Source organism: Molothrus ater, chromosome 5 (assembly GCF_012460135.2).
Source record: "Molothrus ater isolate BHLD 08-10-18 breed brown headed cowbird chromosome 5, BPBGC_Mater_1.1, whole genome shotgun sequence".
NCBI classification, from domain to species: Eukaryota; Metazoa; Chordata; class Aves; order Passeriformes; family Icteridae; genus Molothrus; species Molothrus ater.
In genome coordinates, this window is record NC_050482.2 from 59,540,082 (window position 1) to 59,557,539 (window position 17,458).

A 17,458-nucleotide genomic window follows, 5' to 3' on the forward strand; every position below is an offset into this window, starting at 1 on the left:
CAGCCATTTAGATAGAAAACTTTCTACCTGATCTCACCTAGTTGTGATATTCACATTGCTTTATGTGCCTCTTATATTATGATTTTGTTAATTTCTACAAGAAGTGTCTCCAGCCTGTTGAGTTTAATCTCTTCCTGGCTTGTGTTTGCTGCTCCACACTTCTTATTTTCTGGTTTTACTGTGGGGGGTCTCTTGAAACAGGATGATGCATGGCTGAAAAAAAGTGTAATTGGAAATAGCACCTCTCATATTGGTAGGGGCATTGTTATGAGTGTTATCATCCCTTCTAAAATACACAGGCTTAAATTATCACAGCATTGCTGCTTTTCCATTTAATCATTAATATTTATTGTTTGTGTACTGCCCTACTGATACAACCTCTGTTTGTCCTGCTTATTATGGAAGTATTCCTTGCTCTCAGAGGTGGGAGGTGAATTAGTTTACCAACCTGTGCTATATGATCCAAAACTACTTCTGAAATTTTGTACCTGGAAAAATAATTGTACTGAGTTCATGTGGGCTCTTGGCTGTGTTGTTTTAGTGTATAAATTAAAAAACTATTATATGATTCCCTCCCTAAATCCTGTGTTTGCGGCATTTCGGAAATTATTTTCAAAACAATGACAGGAAGTGAATTTTGTCAGTGTCTGGAAATATTTCAAAAGCTAAGATTCTTCTGTAGCCCTGGTGCTGGAATCTGAAATATCACCAAGAATAATGTGTTAGTACTTTATTTTTTTTAAGATGCTTTAGGGAGCTCACATGACTTGCCTTAAGAGCTGTTGTGTTGCTGTTCAGAAGCACCTGACTGTCAGGTCAGGATTGTTTGAGTTGCTGGCAAACAAAGGCCTGTCAGGTTTTAGTGCCCCTTGGCTTCACACAGCACTGTAGGCTTTGTCTGTTTGCACTGGATCCTGCTGAGCAGTTGCTCTTGAGGTTGCCTTTTTTGCCATGCAGAAACCAACTGTGCTTTCAGACATTACTGGTGACCTGGCTGGTTTGGGTTGTTCCCTCCAGCCAGAAGCAGCTGTGTCACCCTGCCACACATCAGCAGCAAAGGAAACATCCCTTCACCCTCTGTTCATCAAGGGGAAAATGTCCTTACTTCTGTGCAGGGAAGGATTAGATTAGTGGATTTGGGAACTGTGGGTAATCTTTTTGAAACTGCAGAAATGTCGTTTCCCCAATGAACCTGGAGACTGGTGAGCCATAAAGTAGGCTGAGGCAGTGAGGGGGCCTGAGTAGCTCTGCAGGACTGTGTGTGAGTACACAATAAATAGGCTACAGGACTAAACAGAATAAACAGGACATGTCCTAAGCAAAATTTCCTTTATCTTCTGTCTTTTCTTTCCATGTAAATCCAAGGAGTGGCCTCAGAAACATCAAGCTGCTCTCATGTATGTGGGTCCAACTGAGAGACCTCCAGAAGAGCCAGAGGAGAAATCATCCAGACCTCCTTTGTATGTGAGGCTTTACAGACGGCTTCGATCGTACTGGTCATCCCCAAAAGGTGGGCTGGCTGTGCTCTGGCATCAACTCACATGCAGGCTCTACTCCTCTAACACATCCAGGGGTGTGTTGTGTGGAGGGCATGTCTGCTTCACTGCTCTCTTTTTTGTTACTGTTATTTATCTGTTTGTTTCCTTTTTTTATTTATTTAAACTATTGTTTTTGTCAAGACTGTTATAGAGGCATCTGTTAGAAATGGAACAGAGTAGTCTTGCCAGTGTTTGTGGTCTCATAAGCAAATACTCATTTGTAGAGAGCCCAGGGCATTCCCTGGACTCACAGTTGCTTTTGCAGTGGAGGCATCCATTGAGGATACTTGGCACTTCTGGGTGAGCTTCTTGAAATCTTCTTCTAGCAGAATGGCTTCTTAGTGAGCTGGGCAGAGAGGAGCAGCTTTTGTTTTTCCAGGGTGGGGAGAATTGCTGACACAGAGCAACAAATGTTGCTTTAAATGGAACGGTAAAATTTGGGCCAGGCCTAAATTTCTCGTAGTATGTGAAATTCTTTCTGTACCATAAATTTTGTGTTCTCTGAGCCTCTCTTGGGTTGGGCTGCTGTCTGGGCAGTGCACATGGCAGGCCACAGGAGGAAGGAGGGTGGGTATTCTGCTAAGACCTGGTTCCTCCTTGGCTAGCAGAGGTGATTCATGTAGGAGCATGAACCAAGTGACCTGGATATGAGAACTGAACTGTGGAGCTGCCTCCTGTAGAAAATGTATTACCACAGCCTCCTGAACATTGGATTCCTGGTGTTTTGGTAGGGTTTTCTAAATATTCCTGTCACCAACCCAGAAGATATGTTAATCTCTGGACATAAGGATTCACAGGGCTGTGATGTACTGGGCTTGACAGTCTTTTCTGATACTGTGCAAATGCTAATGGTATTTTTTCTTCAGTACTCCTAAGCTCCCTTTGAAATTTTTAAGATTTTGACATTTTAGAGAAACAAAACTACTAACCAGAATGGCTCAGACTGATTTTTGTGTCTGGCATCTGCTTCATAGTGATCTGTGTAATTAAATTGTGCTTAATGACTGATACCTTCTCTTCCTGCTATACAGAGTTCCCCCAGGAGGTATCCCCGGAGGACTGGGAGGAGCTGAAGCTGTCCACCATTGAGCTTTCCATTGCAACTCGGAACAGGCAGCTTGATCTAGCAGTAAGACCCTAACATAATGGGATTCCAGATGCTGCCTGCCCACAGAGTTTTCCTGTCTTGCTAAACTCCCATTCTTGGGTGTATATAAATAACATTTATGGCTTCATAGAAGAAGAGGTCCATGATCGAGGCATGGGCAAGTTTCAGATCCAGTGTGAAAGCACAGGAGACTAAAGTAAAACTGGGATGCAGTGGGATCAGAAAGAATTTGTACAAGGTTTCAGTAGCCAAACAGAAGTTTTAGGATTTCCTGTGAGTAAAAAAAGCACCAAGAAGCATTCCTTTCCCTCTTCACTTATGTGAGAGTGATTCTCTTTTATCAACTGCTGCTAGAAGGAAGCTGAGCCTGAGTGTCTGGCTGGAATTTTTTATTTTTCTCTCTTTTTTTAGACTTGCAGAGTGGAGTTAAAAATAATTGGTACTAGGGAAAGGACATGGGCTACACTGATTTGAAGGAAAGGAAGTGCATGTAGTTGAAAGTATAGAAGCATGGCATCAAAGGAACTGTTCCTGTCATAACCTTCTCAGCACGTTCATGCTGTTCATTCACTGTTTTAGAACTTCTCTTTGGCTTATGCCTGTGTTTTGGTGCAATTTTACTGCTGTGAAAGCTATTTGGATAGATGTCAGCCTTTAATTTTACAGGAAAATGCTTACACAGTGATCCCATACTTGTGAGCTGTCCCGCATTTCCTCCTCAAGGGTGCAGGAAACCCTGCTGCTATACCCAGGCTAACAGGAGGTGTTGAACTTTCTGCAACATATTTCTTCCTTAGAAGTCAGGGTCTTTAAGAACATGAAAATGTGAGTTATATTGGTATGTTATCTTGTAGGATCAGACCAAAAGAACCCAAAGAGGCAAATTTAGTTTTTTTAAAATTCTCCTGGTTTCTCCTTAGAATATGCCACCATGAACGTTAGTTTGTTCTTTGTTGTGGTTTATGATTTGGACTGTCAGTGTCCTAGTAATGGTAGAAGCTAGACAGAGACTTGTATTTGGGTATTTTTTTAGTGGTTTCTAGGTGACACTTGAACAGAAGAATTTTGGTTGTTGAACTGGATTGGAGCCAGTGATGTAAAGTAAAAACAGACCTACCAAGAACAGAAAAAGTATCTGATTGCCACAAACTCCCTTATGCTCTTTCTGTGGTTTTGTCTGTTTTGCCTCCCTTAGTCCTTCAAGAGGCATTTTAATATTGGTTTTGAAAAGAAGGAAATGATGTAGGATTCTCAGGTCTCTTGCAAAACCTAGAGAAATGGACAAGTTCATGTTAGGCTAGTTGTACTTTCCTGTTTCTTGAGTTGGGAAGTATCTTGATATTGCATCTTTTTTTTACAAGTGTGGATCCCTTATTACTACATTCAAGTCCCTCTCTTGAAACCATTGTCCCTGTAGTCCTCAAAGCTGCCCAGCAGCTCTCTGGAATCAATACCAGGCCATATCTGCTGCCAGCCAATCTGTGTCTCACCTCAGACTCATGCAGAGGCTGCCCCATTGAAGGGAAGCTGATAAAGCCATACAGGTGCAGCTCAGGCAGTGCCTCTGCAGAACAGCAAAGGAATAAACCAAGTTAAATAAATAGATGCATTTATTTTTACTCCTGTCATTTTGATTGCATCTGCACACTGCAACTTTTGCCAGAACAAAAATATTAAAATACATTAAAAAAAAAGCTGTATCTTTTAATCAAAATTGCTTTCCTGAAAAAAGCTGTACTGTGTACTCAGTTTGAGGGCAGGCTGTAAATAGGAAAGCTAAGTAAGGAGTTTAAAGGATTGTTACCAAGCACACTTTGATTTCCAATTTGTATTGTTTAAAATTCTCTTACTGTGGTGTTTGGTGGCCAAATGTTGTATCATTGTACTATTGCTTAAATTCATGAAAGACCCATTGAATAGAGATTAAATAAGAGCCTAAGAGATCTGCTATTGTCTTTAAATATAACAAGAAGCCAAGTGTGTGACTCATTATTTTGCTTCTTGTGATATTTATTGAATATTCATTAATGGGAAAATAAAATCTGTAATTTCTAATTCAAATCTCAAGTTGACATTTGAATAAAGCATGAAATGCAGAAATGCATCTTCTGCCTCCTTTTGGGGGACAAAGGACTGGCCATTGTGTGAACATATTGCAGTATCATGGGTGTGGCATTTTCAGATGTTAACTGCTTGGTTCCTGAATCCTTTTTTGCACAGCGCACTAAGGACTTCATGGACATTTGCATCGAGGCAGAGAGTGTCAGCAAAGGGGAGTTTGTTCACAGAGGGTGAGTATGGCAAGGCTGCAAAAAGGGGGACAGGGTCTCTGGAAAGTGTGCTGGTTTTCTCTCATACTGTGCTGCAAAATTCAGAAGCAGAGGACTGCAAAGCACACCAGTCAGTACTGTCTCAGGGACTAGGACTTTGATTCTTTGAAATTCTTACTCATCTTCTGTTTCTGTAAACAAGGCAGAACTCCAGAACCTGGAGTATTCAGAACCTGGAGTTCTTTCTAGCTTCTGAGTTTGCTATATCTTTCATCTTTTCCCCTGTTGCTGTAAGTCAGTACTGCTTGGATATTACTGTCCTTACTGAGTTTTATAGGCAGCTGTGCAGACTTAGCCCAGAATCTTTTAGCCCTAGCTGCTCAGTGGATTGAGAGGTGGGTCATAGAGCTGGTTGTTGTACTAGTGGTACAAACTGGGAATTCTTGAACTGTGATTAGACAGGCCCTCCTCTAAGAAAAGAGCTTCCTTATCTCAATAGCTCTTGGGAGAAATTAGGTCTAGGCTGGAAGAACTTTGGAAGATGTGACTTAAACAGGGACTTTAAGCAAATGTATTGGTCCTGCTTGTATGTGGAATAAGAAAGGCTGCAGGTATGTAGAAGCAGTGTGTGGAGAAAGTGAATGTTACTGCTTCCTTTGTGCTGTGATGTTGTCTTGCAGTGTGCTTGTTCCTCCTGCTCTTACAAGAAGCAAATCAGAGCTGCCTTTTTTGGCTCCTTCTTACAGTCCCACTCACAAATACATTGAATCTTCAGTGCAGGTTTTACCAGCAACAGATTTTCCTACTGAATCCACGGGAGCTCCTCTCCATATTACCTTTTAATTTGCTATTTTCTCAGTCTTCGAGCTCCCTCTAGTGAAATCAATGGGGGGATTTCAGTGCAGTTTTAACTGCTTGTCATCACTCTAATAATTCCTGCAAGATACTTGTTTATGATACTGATGTCAACTCAGGCCTCTTATTTGAGCCTCCCAGCAGCCCCAGTAGGAATAAAATCTTCAGACCTGTGCATACACTGTAAGGCAGGTTACCACTTGCAGCTGCTTTCAAATTGCATGAGCATGTGGACTGTGGTTGCCTGGGACTGATTTGTTTGCTTTGAAGGCTACAGAGGGAAAGGAGGATGCAGTTTTCCTGTTAGAAGCAAGAGGAATCTGGTCTCATAAAGGAGATGTTATTCTGGGTTCTCAAACACTTTATTGGCAGAAAAAAGTAGATGAGCTTGTGTGACTTGAGGCAGGCATATTCAAGTGTATTCCCAGTGTAAATAATACCTCCTGTGTTGACTGGACATGCTTCCTGCAGGAGTGTGGCTCATTTTCTGACTGCAGTTACAGTGTCGTGCAGAAAAAGCCTCTGAGGAGCATTACCATAGCCCTGCTGTTGAGAGCTAATTAGAGGCAGTACTGAAAGCTTTGAGCTGTTCAAGCAAAGTTCAGAGAAACAAGCTCTTTTGATTAAATAGTGCCAAAAAGCCTGTAGGTAACAAAGAAAGACAAAGAGAGGTGTGGGGGGGTGGGAGAGCAGTTGGAGGGGATGGTTAGTTCTACAGAGAGGAGTCAGAGCAGAGCAAAGGTGCCCTGTTTTTTCAAGGCAGAATCAGGGTGTTCTGAGGTCCCACTGTGCCTTTGCCAGCTGGATTTGAGTTAAGCCTATTATCAGAGGCCCCCTATTGCCTGGCACCAACAGGGTTTGTCTTTGGAAATGTGTGAAACAGCTCGCTCTTTTTTCTTCCTTTTTACTGCATAGTTTAAATACCAGAATTTGGGGGGTTGAAAAAGGTTTTTAAGGGAAATACCTTATCAGTGCAGGTAACAAGAGGTTTTTATATTGAGAGGGCACTGACATGAGCTGATGAGAAGTGATGGGTCACACAGAGAAAACCACACATCCAGCAGGAAACTGCCATGGCAGTGTGTGGGTGTGAGGATGCATCAGTGTGCTGCAGGGCAGCTGCTCTTGGATTTCCAAGAAAGGAGGAAGTCATCCCAGGTGTATAAAAGTGCCCTCTGGCTGTGGATCAGATCTGTGTGAACAAGAGCATCCACAGCAGCCATAGAGCTGATGTTTAGATAAGGGGGGGGAGAAGAAGAGTTGTTTACAATGGAGTGAGTTGTTTACAATTGAGTGCTTACTAAGGTGTGCTGCAGGGAAGGAGAGCAGGCATGGAAAGTGTGGCATCAGTAATCCACATCCTGGTAGCCAGTTTAGATTCTGTGTATGAAAGTGTGGAGAGCTGTCACTCCAGGGCATGGTTGCAGTTATCCTCCACAGTGCACAAAACTGGAGTTCTTTGTTAGAGATCTTACTCTGACTCATTTAACATTGGCAGCTTCTGGACATGAAAATGACATTCCAGTTGTGTGTTATGTGCAGTAGGTGTTGTGGTTCGCTCTCTGCCTGTATTTTTGTGGTCCAGCATAGAGTGGGATGCAACAAGCAATGGAAACTTGCTGTTAGACTTCTGATCTTGTTCCTATTTCACATTGCTTGTTCCTATTTCACATTGGTCTTGAGTGAGGAGCAGAGTCTAAGGGAAATTAGTTATGATTTCTTTTCTGCTGGACCACTAGAGAGGCAATCACTGCAGGTGGAGTTGTCTTATTTGCTTCTATGAGTGTTCTCCTTTGAATGATTTTGAATTCCATGTTTTGGCTCTTTTGAGTTTACCTTGACCCCACAATTACATCTCTATAGAGCTTCATGTGCCTTCATTGGCCAAAAAAAAAAATCTGTTCACTCACTAGAGTATGCCTTGTATGTATCTAGGACCTTGTATGATAAACTCCAAGCAGGTTAAACTTAAAGTGAGGAATCTTGCTGCTTGTTTGTACAGCACTGTATAAACTGACAGTATTGCATGCCATTAATGATTTATAATTTATATTGCTGGAGGATGTTTAATTCCCTCACAGTCACTCATCAATCTTTTAGTGTATACATATTTGATTAAAACCAAACTTTCCACATTAATATTGCTTCTGTCCTTCCCTGCCCTTTCCTTAGCTTTTTTTCCTTTGTCTTTGATTTTCATCTTCTGTTTCAACCTCTCTCATGTTCCTTCTCTGGGATTTTCTGTGACTTTAGAAGCACTGCCTTCTTTGGGGCATAGAAGACTTGGTGTACAGGGAGATTCTGACATGCTTTTGTGAGTTCTTTTCCTAGGCAATATTAAAATACACCCTTCTTTCATATCAGTCTAGAGATGGAAATTTGGAGACAACAGGCATTGCCTGTCAGAGAAGTATCTATGATAATTCCACCATGCTTGAGAGTTGTGGTGTATTAACACTGTAATTCTCTGCTGCTCTCTTTGCTATTTGTGTGTTGCTGTCTGTCTGGAGAGGGGCCCACACTGAGAGGTTGCTGCCTGGGGTGCAGTGTACCCTTTGCCAGTGGTCAGTCAAAGGTTTCTGTGTGGTCAGTCAGGAGGCCAGAGGAAGGTCAGCACAGCCCAGAGCTTGTGCTCACTCTGCAGCAGCACTTGTGGGGAAAAGGAATCACAACTGACTGTCTCTAACAGCTGAGACAGTGACAGGACAGCAGCCTTAGCCTTGAAATGGACCATGTGGCACTTGCAACACCTAGCTTTCCAAGACAGGAAACTGCATTCCATGTGGTCCCCTTTGACATTAGCAGATGTGGGAAAGGAAGCAGCACTTACCTAAGTACAATACATAAATAAAAATCTCACAGGTAGCAGAAGAGAGAAACTGTCAAAACTGGGTATGTTGTTTGGAATGGATAAAATGATGGGGGTTTCTTCATGAGTCATAACAGAAGCAGCTGATAAGAAATGTCATGCTGATTGGTTTTGATATGAAAAATGTGGGGGTTTTGTTTGTTTTTAGATAGAATTATAATGACATTGAACCATTAAGTTACTATGTTTTTTTGGCTTAGGTCTTTTAGGTTGCTGGTAAGTTTAGTTGCATGAGCTATGAGGAGATGGTAGGTCGCTGCAGGAAGTGCATAGTTCAGCATGGAAGTGAAGAGCACAAAACTGTGCTCAGTGTTCAAATATAATTAGTGAGCCTCAGAGCAGAAGCTAGTTGGAGGCTGTCGGTGCATTATGATATGCATTGACTGCAGCAGAAGAGGGAAGGACTCTTCTACTTTTTCAGAGTTAAACCCATAAATATTTGTGTATATAACCTCTAAGTTTACCAAATGCATAGTGATTTACCACAACAAAATGCCATCCCTGAAGAAGACTGTTTCTGAGAGAAGCATGTCCTTACCTTACCTCTCCTTTTGTTTGGACAGAAGTCAAAAGATGCGTGAGCCACACATGTGCCCTGAAGGGAGTCAGTGCATCCAAGCCAGCAGATGCATCTTGCAACTTCCAGAGGTGAGAAGCTGGGAGAGCTGAAAAACTCTTTCACTTTGTTTCTTGTACCTGTTGATGCTGCACTTAAGAAATCTCTGCTCTAAATCTGGGAGATGGATTACACTGCAAGTGAGACACTAAGTTCCACAGTGCAGCCATGAGTCCCTTGCTACTAGGACAGACATACTCAAGTTCCCCAAGTAGTCTGTACACCTGATGGGGGAGCTTTGTTCTGCCAGGAAATAGTGGCAGATCTTTTATGAAGACAGTCATGATGGTTAAAGGGTCTCTTACTTGAGTGTCTTGCATAGGAATGGGAAGTTCCACCTGAACATTAGGAAGAACTTCTTTACTGTGCAGATAACCAGGCACTGGAACAGACTCCACAGAGAGGTAGTGGAGTCTCCCTCACTGGAGATACTTAAGAATCACATGGACACAATCCTGAGCAATGTCCTCTGGGAATGACCCTGCTTGAACAGGGAGGTTGGACCAGATGATCCACTGTTGATTCAAACATTCTGTAATGCTGTGATATGCAGATCATCTTCTCCTTAGCACTGAAGATGGGTGCATTTTACCCTAGAAGGCATTGTGCTGTAGAGAAGAAGATAAATATTAGAGACAAAGGAGGGTGAGACAGGGCAGGGGAGCTGAGATCAGTATAAGGAAGTGCCTCTAAACTTTGAAATGATGAAGCTGAGAAAGAAGACAAGGCTGTGCCTGCCTGTTCTAGATTTAGATTTGTCTTTTCCTGCCTCTGAGCTGTTATTGCAGCCCTGGGAGGACAGTTTCTTGTTTTTACAAGGACATTAAATCAATCTCATAGACAATTTCTGTTTTCAAGTGATCTGTCATTTGGCAAAATAATTCCATATTAAGGGATAAAGAATTTGTTGAAAGGTAAAAAAATCTGTTGCTACCAAATAAAAATCATGAATTATGATGTCATGATTAACCAGGATCCTAATGCTTGCCCTGAATTCAGATCATGGCAGATTTGTGATTCTGAAGGAATACTCTGCAGTGCTGGGCTAAGTACAGCTGGGCCATAAGTAAGGGTTGTGGTATAAAATGAGGTCTTCATACTGCAGCCTGCTAAGATCTTCAGAACATGGGTGCATGGTACAGAGCAGTCCTGTTTGACTCCATGGCCCAGCTCCAGTGAAGGAACTGGAGGCAGCCCAGATGAGTCTCACCAGTTCATGTTGATGGAGGTGGACTGCTTTGCTGTACCTCTGACTGCCAGAACTTGTACTGGTTCCCCTCATCTGTGGTGCTCTGGTGTCCCAGTTCTCTTGGAGTTTGTTTGAGTACCCACAGCCCTTCTGTGAGTCAAGGGCACACAAAGCAGTCACTGAAGTTGTTTTTAGGTAGTCAGCCTGCCATTTTGATGAATGGTTTTAATCACATGGGGACTTTATCAGCATTAAACACTTGAGAAAATTCTACTGCTGAGTAATTCGTGGCCAGTAATTACTTTGCATCTCATGTTTCAGATCAATATAGTAAAACAATGCTGAAAGGGGTTTGTAACATGGATTTAATAGAAGTTACTTAACAGGCATTTCTGCAGATTAGTTTATGTCACCACTGGAGACCCAAGATCTAAGTGCATGTAATTGTAGTTCCAATAGAAAAGAATCCTTCAGTATAAACAATGTGGGTCATTAGAGCTTCCTAGTGTTTAATTATCACTAATTAGTAACTAAGTGAGGTAACATCTCATGCACCAGACTCTTAATACATTCTGTGTGGTGAAGGATAGGTCTCCCTGTGTTGTGGAGAGAAAATGGGCTGGAAGGCACAGGCAGGGGGTCATCTTGGTTGAGACTGAGCTAAGTATGCAGCTGTTTTATTAGTAAAATCAGCATTGCTGAGATAACATTTGATGTTTAACTCCCTGCACACAGGGCACTGAGGGATCCTTTGGCATTGATAATGAGGAGTATGAAGCGATGCCTGTGGAGGTGAAGCTCCTACCCCGCAAACTCCGCTTCTTCTGTGATCCCAAAATAAGAGAGCAGCTGCTGCAGGCAGTGGTACAGTGAAAGTTCATGGCAGAGGGGCCAGTGTTCACCAGGGTCTGACTCTTCAAGGCACATGAGACCTAACCAACCTGATTAACCCCAGTAGACTAAGAAGCCTTTTGGCTATTTTTATGTGCAAGGTACTTCCATTGGAAGTGTATGATTTGACTGGTCTCAAAGGGGTTAAAAATGCAAATGAAAATTCTGAAAAATGCATGTGAACTTGATGACATCATCTTTCCCCCTCCCCTAAGAAGTCGTCATTTACATCATTTACAGCACTACAGGCTGAGTGCTGTGTGCCAGATGCTACTGCTGTAATGCAATTGTATATTAAAGTAAAATTTAAGTATACTTGTCCTTGTGTTCTAAGAGTTTGGGTTTACTTTACCCATGTAAAAATCTTGCAAAACTTGGGATCCTGGGAAAAAAATATTTGGGGGGAATAATGCTAAGGAATTCTATGAAATATTGGAATTGCCACATTAAAATAGATGGTTGGTTATTGACTCTGTCACAAAATAAACTGGAGGTTGGTGATACAAAGCTTTGGAGCAAGTTTAAAAATTCCCCATATGTATCTTGATAATATATTTGTTAATTTTTTCATCTTGCCAGATTCAACAGCACAGAGTTCCAGTAATTATATAGTAGAAATGTATTCCTTTGACCAATTTAGGTATATTTCACAGAAGCAAATTGGAAAACATTGACCCAAAGCTGTATGAAGTACATTTGGAAAGACTCTTTAACAAGCTGAGTGAGTCAAAAAGACCTTTTTTTGTAAATATTCCTTTTATTCCTGCAGTAGTATAATACCAGTAAGGATATCCAAATAAAGTTTATTATTTATTGTGGCTGATTGCTCTTCTCTAATGTAAACAGTGCTCACCACTCCATATGCAACCTCCATCCACTTGAGCCTCAGTACCATAATTAGTTTTGCTGCCTTTATGAGCTTTTGTTTATAGCTTTGCTTTTATTGCTGAAAGCAAGTATTACTGACTTAGGCAAGCTTATCTGTTGCCCTTGTTCTAACTTAGAAGTTCATGTGATTCTGCCTTGCTTACTGGAAGAATGAAAAATGTCCTTATTTTTCTGATGCGATTGTCTGTAGTCAATGTGTTACGCTGTGGTCTGGTCTAAGTTCCCTTGTTGACTCTGCTGTTATCATAATACAGACCTAAGTGAGTTGGCTTCCAGCAGCTCTGTCAAGGACTGAATCCTGGCAGCCTGTGCTCCAACAGCGTCCTCTGCTGGAGACATCGTAAAGGAAAAACGCCTTGAAAGAGGAAGCAGGGTTGGGTTTCTGCAAGATGCTGAAACCAAGCTGAAGGTTCTTCCCTGGACTACTGCAGAGACACAAATTAGCTAAACTGGGTGACCTTTAAAGTCCCTTCCAGCTCTAGCTGTTCTGTAACTCTTGACTGAGACTGAAGGGAACAGAAGCCTGCTAGTTCCTTTTCATAGTTATGCTGGTGATAGGACCTGGTTTGTGCTGTCTGTGTTTCGGTTTGCAGTAATGAAGAGTGCTCAGTGGAGCCCTGGGTCACTCTCCAAGGAACATGGTGGTTGTGCTTTCCTCTTTTTGCTTGCCACAGAGACACCTGGGACATGGCTCTGCAGCCCCTGGCTCATTCAGAGTCAAGGGCAGTTCTCACCATTGGAGTTTTCCCTCAAGTTGATGTTTCTGTAATAAAATCAGCAATGTGTTTTTTCTCCAGTGGCAGGAAAGACAAGGCAACAGCCATTTCAAAAAGGTAAGCTTTTAATTGTATTAAAAAATATCCATGTTTTTAGTAAGCAGTTTCTCTACAGAGCCACAGGCCTATGGGAGCAACCACACATCTGCAAGATGCAAACAACATCAGAGCTGTTAGAATTACACCCAGCCTGCTGCAAGGGGTGAGATGGTGAGAACTGGCTCCTTGTTCATCTGTACCATTTTACAGGGAAAATCACTCGTTCTCTTCCATAGCTCCCATTGCAGTATGATTCCTTGCTTGAGGGTAACCAAGAGATCCCTTCAGAATTGGTGTTGCTGATGCTGTTCTGATGTTGATGTACCAAGGATCATCTGAGACACAGGCAGGTATTTAAATATTCATATCAGCATAAGTTGAGTAGCTTGTACAAATACCATTCAAGTAGTTTTTTTTCCTTCCTCTGCAGTTCAGAGTTCTTCCAGTATAGGGTAATTCTAGGCCTCTGAATTGCAACGTTCAGAAGGGAGGTGTGAGACAGACACTACATAAAATAGGCAGGGGCTGAACCCACTATCTAAAGTGTTGAGGAAAGGACTCAGTTCTCATCTTTCTGGCTGACAGCAACACAAAAATCTTTCTTTGTAAAACTCCAAGACAGGAAGGAGGAGTAGAATCCTAGGTCCCACTCAAGAAAACACTTATTCTGGCTTCAACTTACAATCCATTCTAGGAGGGCTTAAAATACTGTAACATAAATAAAAAGGAGGGATAACAATCTAATGATGGACCAACTCAAGGCACCTGTTTATTTTGACCACATTTAAACATTCCCATTTGAATGACATGTTCTGAACCAGGATTTAAGATCTGGTTAACAGGGATTTAGTTCCCTCAGTTTTAGACAGATCACACTGTTAAGTCAATACATTCCAGTCCCTTGTAAAAGACATTTATGTTGTCCTTTCTCAGAATCACTACACTCCACTGGTTTTAGGAAGGTGGGAAGAAGACAGCAACTAACTTAGAAGTAATGACTAGGATGAGAGTTTGGGTTAGTGTGCATGCTTTTTACCTAGAATTCTGCTTTAGGATAGAGTGCTCTTGCCCTGCTATTCCAGGAGCCACTGTCTTTCCACCTCCCTGAGCAAAGCATGCCTGTCCCTTGTACAGTCTGTGACCAGGAGGGCCACAGCTACTCCCAGCCTTTTGCTCATGAACTTTGATAAGTGTTAAAATGGGCTATCACCATAACCCTGCTTTACTGAATAACCTGTACAGGGAGCTACTTCCCCTTGAAAAGGTGATGGAACTTTCTTCTGCCCAAAAGGATGGTGAGCAGGCAAGCTCAGCTCCTGTGACAGTGGTGACCATTGGCTGTAAGATACACTGCAGTAAGTACTTCATGTGTGCTAGAAAAAAAGGAAGTGGCAAGTCTAAGACAAATTTGAATTCTGATTCCATAAAGTGCCTTTCTCCTAGTATCCATTATAGTTCTTTATTTGCTCTATGCAGCTTGGCCTAACCTTGCAGTGAGAAGACTTTTGGATGATTTAAATGTCTGGCATGGTGTTGCTTGTTCAGCTAGAAAACCAAGCTTTTATGTCTCTCATAAGCTTTACCCTCCAATGCAAAACAAGTAGTAATAATTCATTGCTTGATTATGCATTTCTAGTGCAGCTTGATTTAAGATGCAGTTAGGAAGCTCTTGTTCTCCTGGTTCAAGTCAAGCAAGTACAAGCTGAGAACCTGCACTGGTATCCAACAATTTGAGTTTTGGAGAACACACAGGGGCACAGCACAGACCTGGTTACTGTAACCACCATTCAAACCTGGGCTCTGATCACAGCAACTGACCAGAGGCATTACACCCAAGAAACTGAAGGCACCACTGTAAAGGCAAAGGGAGAAGACAAATCAGTAATATCCTGTCTTATGCCACATTTTCACTCCTCTTTTGATCCAAAACATACCCAGTAGATGTCTCCCAGCTGCTACTATGCAGCAAAGCACCAACTGAGTGCTCAGCAGGGGATTTTGAATATCTGTACGTAACAGTTTTACCTTGAATTATGGTATCTTCTGGAAAGATAAGACTCAGTTAAACTGGTTCCACAGAACAGTCCTTCATGTCCCAAGCTATAACAATTTGTTTCTATTATGTACCCATTACCCATTTCTTGAGAGCTTTCCACATGACGAAAATAAAAGCACTATCTTTTAGAAAAGGAGTGCAGGTGAAAGCACTTCTGCAGCTAATCAAATAAGAGGCTTAGGAGAGAAAGGTCTTCTTGTTCTGTCTTCTGTTGGACAACTTCCTGACTTTTGCAGCAGTTGCCTGCCAAGAGAGCCTTGACAGAGAAGCAAAATTACAAGGAAGAACAAAATTACAAGGAAGAACAAGATAGGCTGCAAGCATCCAATTGGATGTAGCACATGGATGCTGCTGCAGCAATCTGCTTGCTTTGATGCTTCTGCACCCATGCTACTGCTAACAAGTGAGGACCTGATTTCTGGAAAGCAGAGGTTTAATAAATGTCAAATAGGAATTTCAGGAGCTTCTGTGCAGTGGACTATGTCAGTGCAATCTACTAGATCTCATGTTCCAACACTGCTCTAATGCAGGGTGTTGGAAAGCCTTTGACTGCAGTGACTGTAAAATTTCAACATTAAATCAAAGGTTTCTGTTTAGTTTAGCAAAAGAACTACTGACAAAGAAAATAGAAAGTCATTAACAACTGATTACAGCTAAACTATGTAGCAAACCTTCCAGAAAGTGAGAGGAGGAATTGCTTGTGACTAGTTTCAGTTCTGGTTTTCTTCTGATGTCTGAAAAAGTGACAGCAGTACAAGGGCAGTTCAGCTGTACTTCCTCAGGGATCATCACTGCAGGCAGCATGTTAAAATGGAAGTGGAAGTTAGAGGAAAAAAGTGTGGAGGTTGTGGGCCACTTTTATACTTCAGGTGTAAATTTTACAACAAAGCCATTTCTTAAGGAAAAGAGACTGCTCTTTCCATTAAATGATACTCAGCTGTTTTTACCTCTCCATTTTTCCCCAGCCTTCTAAGGATGATGTTACAGTTGTTGTGAGCAATTGATAGTATGAACAACAGCATATGTTCTTCTGTACAAAAACATCCCAAAGCCTTGAAAAAGCAGCTAGGGAAGTGACTGCTCAGACAGGCAAATTGCAGGAACAACTGCCTCCTCCTTTCCAGAGGGAGACAAACCACAGAGGGTATGCTTGGAGAACATTTGCTTCACCTGTTTCAAAAAGGTGCTTGCCTGCTTTAGACTGGTTCAGGCTCTGTCTCATCCTATAAAATGTTAGGACAAACAGATACATCAGCTACAGTTTGCATTCCTACAGTGCACAGAGAGCCCTCCAAGGGTGCTGAAATCTGTAATGATAGAAGCAGCAACTTATCAGCTATAGCCACAGTTCAGGAAGAACAGTCAGCTTAAAGCTGATACTGCTACTGGCTGAAGGGTTTGGAGCAAAGCTGTATGTCACATGTGGAACCCACAGTAGCATTCTTGGATTTTGTATGGCCAAGGGGTTACTCTTTACTGGGATAGCCTCCTTGGAGGTAATGACCAGTCCTTCAGGAACTGAATCCTGTTCTTTCAACAGCATAAGAAAACATCTGTTTCATCTGGTTCTACAGCTCTGCCCAGAAAAGAAGATAGACTTGCTTTTAAACATTGCTCCTAGCAGCTGTGCCAGGTAAGAATACCAAACTCCAAGGGAACCTCCTGCAAACTTCAGTTGTTCCAGCTGAAAGGTCTGTTCTCTGTCTCACACAGCCAGGGATAGCAGCAGGCAGTGCTGAAGTCTCAACAAAAGGAGGATTAGCAGACAGTGTTAAAGCAAAGGAGCAACAAGTCCCATTAGCTACAAAGGAAGGGCTAGTAACAGTAGTTAAAGCATTCTTATTCTACCCCCTCCAGCCCAGCACCATCCAAGCTGAGGCTGGACAACAAAGTGACTGCAAAGTGGCTCAGTGGTGTTGGTCCCTGTTACATGGAGACCATCTTGCTGGTTTGAAGATTTTAAACCAAAGCAGCAGGTGGGATGCAACTAAAAGCCAAAGGTGGTGGTGGGATGGATTGAGGAGAGAGGCTGCTCTTCTCCAGCTAGGAGATAGGTCCATGCAGTCTCTACCAGTTTAGAGCACCTCAGATGCTGGAAGTGAAACTGTGCTGCTCCAGTAAGCAAAGTCAGAAGATCCTGTAGCATCCCCGATCCCAAACTTGCTTCTGCCATTTACAAAGAAGGGTGGCTTGACTCCAATTCACCTTAAAGTTGGGTGAGGAATGTTTAAAGGAGTTCTGGTTCTTATCATTGGTTTAACTGTCCCCACCAATAAATTTGGTAGGAGCTATTTATGAGATTGGGCCATTAACAGCTTGTGCTAAAGCCCTCTTCAGTCCCCAAGTGGAAGGGGGATTGATAG

At 42.2% G+C, this 17,458-nt stretch overlaps 1 protein-coding gene across 2 annotated transcripts in view; it reads left to right on the forward strand.

The window, feature by feature from the left end:
* AGK (acylglycerol kinase) overlaps nucleotides 1–12,154 on the forward strand; it is a 37,058-nt gene extending 24,904 nt beyond the window's left edge. For both annotated transcript variants that reach the window (XM_036401737.1, XM_054515020.1), the window contains exons 11-15: nucleotides 1,366–1,510; nucleotides 2,570–2,667; nucleotides 4,867–4,937; nucleotides 9,204–9,288; nucleotides 11,181–12,154. In XM_036401737.1, the coding sequence (XP_036257630.1) occupies nucleotides 1,366–1,510; nucleotides 2,570–2,667; nucleotides 4,867–4,937; nucleotides 9,204–9,288; nucleotides 11,181–11,318 (537 nt within the window). In that variant the 3' untranslated portion in view covers nucleotides 11,319–12,154. The remainder of the gene's footprint in view (nucleotides 1–1,365; nucleotides 1,511–2,569; nucleotides 2,668–4,866; nucleotides 4,938–9,203; nucleotides 9,289–11,180) is intronic.
* The last annotated feature ends 5,304 nt before the right edge of the window (nucleotides 12,155–17,458 follow it).